This window comes from Argiope bruennichi, chromosome X1, assembly GCF_947563725.1.
Source record: "Argiope bruennichi chromosome X1, qqArgBrue1.1, whole genome shotgun sequence".
NCBI lineage: Eukaryota > Metazoa > Arthropoda > Arachnida > Araneae > Araneidae > Argiope > Argiope bruennichi.
In genome coordinates, this window is record NC_079162.1 from 136,223,692 (window position 1) to 136,229,492 (window position 5,801).

General features: G+C 38.3%; 1 protein-coding gene across 1 annotated transcript; it reads right to left on the bottom strand.

Annotated features, from left to right (window-relative positions):
* Positions 1-1,307: 1,307 nt before the first annotated feature.
* LOC129959418 (uncharacterized) lies at positions 1,308-5,551 on the bottom strand. Its single transcript, XM_056072240.1, has 3 exons — positions 5,365-5,551; positions 1,814-2,311; positions 1,308-1,471 (listed from the first exon to the last, which is right to left on the bottom strand). The coding sequence occupies exons 1-3, from the start codon at positions 5,549-5,551 to the stop codon at positions 1,308-1,310; spliced, it is 849 nt and encodes a 282-aa protein (XP_055928215.1).
* Between the last annotated feature and the right edge of the window lie 250 nt (positions 5,552-5,801).

Consider the following 5,801-nt stretch of genomic DNA (forward strand, 5'->3'; position numbering starts at 1 on the left):
GGTAATCCTGTCGACACCTGGACTAGTTTCTCGAGTCTGGGAAAGAGCGTTCCTTAATTCCAATATCTTAAAGTTAGTTATAAGAGAGGACCCTGCGGATTCTAAACTTCAAAGGCACTTGCTCAGCTTGTCTCTTAATCGCACGAAAATTCGGATTATTAGGAACAGAGCTTGAAACGTCAGCAAAGGTTTCGCTAATAAATTTACAATATCAAGTGGCGGGGAATATGAAGTCGTTTCTGTATTTAAGATAGGAAAAGCAAATTGTTTATAAATTCCGTTTGCCGCTTTAACTTTCTTCCATAACTGTGCACTAGATGTACTGGAAGTGATTGTTGATATAAATCTGTGCCAAGATTCTTTTTGACTACGGCGCCGGATTCGACGAGCATTTGCTCTTGCTCTTTTAAATGCAACAAGATTTCCCGCGGTAGGATACCTGCGGAAAATACCCCAACATTTTCTTTGTTCTTTATAAGCATTATAACATGCATCATTCCACCATGGTTTGCGAAATTTGCGTGGAAGAGCGGTATGCTTTGGAATTGAAGCGTCAGCAGCCTTAATAATACAATCAGTGACATTTTGGACATCCTCACTAATATTGGCAGACGAAATCATTGCCTCTGTGATCAATGCAAGCTTAGTAAATGTAGCCCAATCTGCTTTTTGGAAAATTTATGTCGATGGGCTTTGCACTAAATTACTATTATCATCATGACAGATGACAAGAGGAAAATGATCGCTATTATGTAAATCACTTTCAACTGCCAAATTCAATAATGGGAGAATTGCCGGAGAGCAAATAGCGAGGTCAAAGGAATGGAAAGTACCAGTGGGTTCATGGAAATATGTCTTTTCGTTATTATTGATGGTACTATCCGAACCCCACAAAGTACTATGTCCGTTAAAATCACCAAGCAAAATGAAAGGAGTTGGAAGCTGATCAGCCAAAATATTCAAATCGTCCTGAGAAATAACCTCATTTGGAGGCAAGTAAAGGCAACAGACCGTGACTAAGGATTTGACATGAATCTGCACAACCACAGCTTGTAAATTAGTGCGTATATTAAGGATATTACTGGGATAAAAGTTGGAACTTAAAATGCACACTCCACCAGAGAATGATGCACCAGTTTCGTTATCCTTCCTTACACAATTATATCTTCGCAACTTGAAGTGAATATTTGGTTTCAAAAATGTCTCTTGAAGAGCAACGCTAACAGGATTTGATTTATTAATCAGAGCTTTGATGTCAATGAGTTTTGTCCTAATGCCGCTTCAATTCCACGAAGCAAATAAAACCATTAATTAACAGGAGGAGGGGTTTTGTCAACACTAATAGAAGAAGTTGCTGATAATTCGCAACTCATACGGAAATCCTCATCATTATCAGAAGGATGCATTTTCAAAAGCTCGGAAGTTGATGGATTTCCAAACAATGAGGGTAAATCTTTGATAGCAAGACCAGCTTTGTCAAGATAAGAGCAAATGATCGCTTTGATTTTAATGTCCCGAGCTGGTTGCCTTTTTTACAAAGCTTCAAAGTTAAAGCTTTTTGTGATTTGGATACATTTTTTTCTTCTTTAATTTTGTGGCAGAATTTTCTTTTATAGAACTGGAAAGTTGATCCGAATCAGAGTCAGTAGAGACTATGACAACACGTTTTGTTTGTGTACTAGAAGTTGCAAGGGATGTCTTTGTCACAGAAGCATACGTTCGACATTCCTTAGGCATTTGTCCTAATACCAAACGTCTGGCCTCGGGATACGTTATATCTTTTTTCACTTTAGTTGTTATAATTTTTATTTACAGTCAGTGCTCTCGTGGCCAGCTACTGCACAACGGGCACAAGTCAAAGTCCTGCGGCAGTTAGACTTTGAGTGACCAAAACGATGGCACTTGAAGCATCTTAAAGGATATGATATGTAAGGTCTTACGGGCAATTTCATGTAGCCGGCCTTTATTAAATCGGGCAATTTTGGTGAGTTAAACGTTAGAATTAGGTGCTTCGTATTAAGTAGCTGTCCATCACGTTGGATTGCTATGCGACGGACATGTGTCACTCCCTGATTTTTCAACTTCTCGGTAATTTTCTCCAAAGTAACATTAAATAACTCCCCGCAGGTAATAACACCTTTCGAAGGAATCATAGAGCCACGAGGAGTAATAGAAACAGGTATTGGTCCAAAAGATTTTAATTTTAGAATTTTGTTAGACTGTTGTCGCGATGACATTTCGACGAGTAAGTCACCCGATCGAAGTTTTCGATCGGATGCAACTTCTCCAATTCTTCCAGTAAAAGATTTTTCTACCAAAAAAGGCGATACGGAATGGAAAGTTTATTTATAGATTGAAATCCGCTTGACAATAAAAAAAGTGTCGAATGGTTTTTCTAATAGTTTTGGTGCTGTGAGATGCCCACTGAAGGGAGAAATGTTTTTGCGGCCCATACGATTTGATGGGGTACAGGCCCGACGGCACCGCCTACCACGAAGCCCAACGAGGGAAGGAAGCCACCAGCTCTGGCCATTCCTAGCCTCGGCGCTTACCTTAGTACTGGCCGGTATCTATACGCTCAGAGTTACCCCCGGAGACAGAGACCACCCTTAACGCCAAGTCCAAGGAGTAACCCCTTCGCTTTATTCCTACCAGACTAAGAACTCAGGTAACTAGGTACCAGCCGATTGATACACCGGGAACCACAGTGCACCACGCTTCTAATGGATCGCCACTCACGGCAAACACGTGGGGGTATTTGCTGTCCATGGGAAGCAGGAAGCAAACAGAGCGGCGACAGCTTTTTATAGAGAACTCCCTCGAATACTCTCGAGGGAAAGAAGAAAAAAGGAGACAGCAGAAGGCGTAGTGAATAGTAAATATAAAGGGAGTAAAGATCCCTGGGAACCTCGGGATTGGGACACCCGTACTTACCTATAGTAGGTGAGCCCGTGAGGGGAACCAGATTGTGGAATTTAGATGCTATTTTTAACAGTTTAATTGATACCGTTATTGCACAAATAGAAGATAGATTTAAGAATATTTCAAATTAATTCATACTTTTCTAAATTAATTATTTCAGTCATTAGAAAAAGTGCTGAGCACTCTTTCAGCAAATTGAAAATGAATAAAGAATTGTCTTCGGTCAAGCATTGTGTACAGAAAACTTAAATGCACTTGTCATATTAAGGTTAGAGAAAGAAATTGTAAAAAAGAATTGTAATCTGAAAAAATTAATTTTTTTGAAATAATTAATAGCAAAAATAAAAACTCACATTAAATAAACTTGGAATAGTAATATGTTCGTGTTTATACTTTTTTTTTACTTTACAAAAAATTTAGGGCCCCAAATAGTTTTTTGTACCCAGGCCCCATCACAGAGAAGGCCGGCTCTGCTAGGATTTTACTTGCTGTTGTTAGCAAGCAAATTGGTCTAAAGGACTTAAGGTCCTCAAAGTCTCTATTAGATTTAGGAATTAAAATCAATTTTGCTATCTTCCACTGATTAGCGAAAGCATCTAGTTCTAAGCACTTGTATAACTCTGTTGATGTTGTTGTTTATAATGGCACTTGCCATGCACAAGCTCGCTGACGAAGTCAGCGATTTTAAGCCAAGGGAGCGTCTCTTGTTTTTTAGTAGCGCCAACTAGGGCCAAGAGTACGTCTTAGCTACTCACACATCTCACTCGCTTGCACAACCCCTTTTTACAGGGGGGCACATTCATATATCTCACAGATAGAGCGGAGGAAGAACAACCATGCCCGTACTGGGACTCAAACGCAGGACGCCCAGAACACGGGGAAGACGCGCTACCCCTATGCCAGGACGCCGGCATAGGGTCTATTGTGAATACTTTATATTTTTCTTTTGTTTTATATTCCTCAATTCTTTATCTTATTTTCTTCTGCTTTTTTATTTTCTTGCTGGGACTGTTCCTCTTTGAAAAGGCATCTCACAATAGTTTCATTTGTATTTTTGGTTTTTATTTCGTCCTGTTTCTTGATACTAGGCAATATTGTTTTCCTTTTCACTTTATCTACCGCTAATTTACGGGATCTGAAAAGGGTTCACCTTCTTATTCTGCTTCATAACTTTCAAAACATTCTCTACTTTCTTACTTCTTTTCTTACTTGCTACTATTTCTTACTTAACATTCTTCTATATATTGATTCATTTTTTATAAATTTGTCTTCTTATCATTCTCCCTTCAATGTTTTTACATTATTGGTATCTATGCCGCGAAGCTCTTGCCAATTTTCGTTGTTTCTCCAGCTGAGTGTCCCACCAAGAAACTCTGAGGTGGTGTGTCTCTTTGCTGTTTGAGTTTTGGCTAATTTCTTGGATGAATCTTCTCTTTAATCTGTAGAATCTGTAGATTCTTTAACCCATAATTATAAAACCTTCTTAGTTTTTATTCCTTGCATTGTTTCTTTTATATTTGCACTTGAGAGCTAATTTATCCAGTTTTCCTCTTGCTTAGTTTAAATCTTTCTGAGTTGTAAACCCCAGTTGTTCTAACATATTTTCAACTCCCTGCAGATTTCTTCCTTATTGTGAGACGGTAGGAAGTATGCCGATACAACTGTAATTTCGCTATTTCCCACCAACAAATTTACTGCTAATATGTTTTCGCTCATAAAACTTATCAAAACGGAAATATTTTGTTACTGCTGTTTGTTACTTATTTCTTACTGCTGTTATCATCTTTCAGAAAGTGTGAGCATTTATTCTCCATTCCAGAGGAAGCCCTATTATTTTTCCTTTAATTGCATATGGTTCCTGTAACAAGTAGAGAATAGGAATATTGTCCCCAAACAAATTTGGGAGTTTCTTTGTCGCAAATTTACCCCGACCCAGATTATGTTGAATAATTCGCCAAAAATTTCTATTGAAGAGCTTATTAACCATAATTTGTCTGCTTAATCAACTAATCTCTCTCCCTGATAAGTACAGGGCAATGTTCCGGTGTTGCAGTGTGGTTCATTCAAATCATAATCCCTTTTCTTTTGCAATACTCCCTGCAGTTTCTGCATTTTGCCTTGGGCAAAGTTACGTGATTCCAAGCACTTGGAGTAGCTTTCTTCTTTTTGCATACATTTAGAGAGAACTTGCCCATATCCCAGACATTTCAAGCATCTAAGGGGTTCCACCAATTCTCTAAATCTATCGATCCGAAGCTATATTGCTGTCTAGATTTATCTTTAATTATTCGGAACACGTGTAGGTCCAAACTTATAATCCAATGAGTCGAACTGCCTCTTCCTCTTTTTTTCTCTACAGAACCTGTATGTCACATACTACGTCGATACTTTGTTTAATTTGATTGAGGAAATCAAATTCCTCTTCCTCCTTAGACCTCTCACTTTTTTCCACATCGTATATAATGATTTGAGGCATTATAATCTGTGGAGTATTAGCCTTGCATACATTTTGTAGATTTGGATGCCTGTTAATTACATCTTTTAACTTTGTGATCATTTCCGGTGCTTCTACCTGAACCAGGACTCTATTTCCCATTGCTGGCTTCAGACCCATAATTTTAATTTCCATGTCCTTTGGGCTTATATTCTCTTACAGTGTACTTCTCATTTTAACCGGTGAGTCTTTGTCTCTGTAATAGGTCTAACCATCAGTGTAGGCACGTTTGCTTTATGTCTTGGTAAGAGTGCAGATTTATTATCTTTTTCATTCGACTTTATCAATTTTTTGTTGTATTTGTTTCCTTTCTTCCCCCTCCAGAAGTTTTTGGGGTGCTTGGATCTTCCGAATAAAAGTTTGTCCTGATTTTATTGGAAACTTT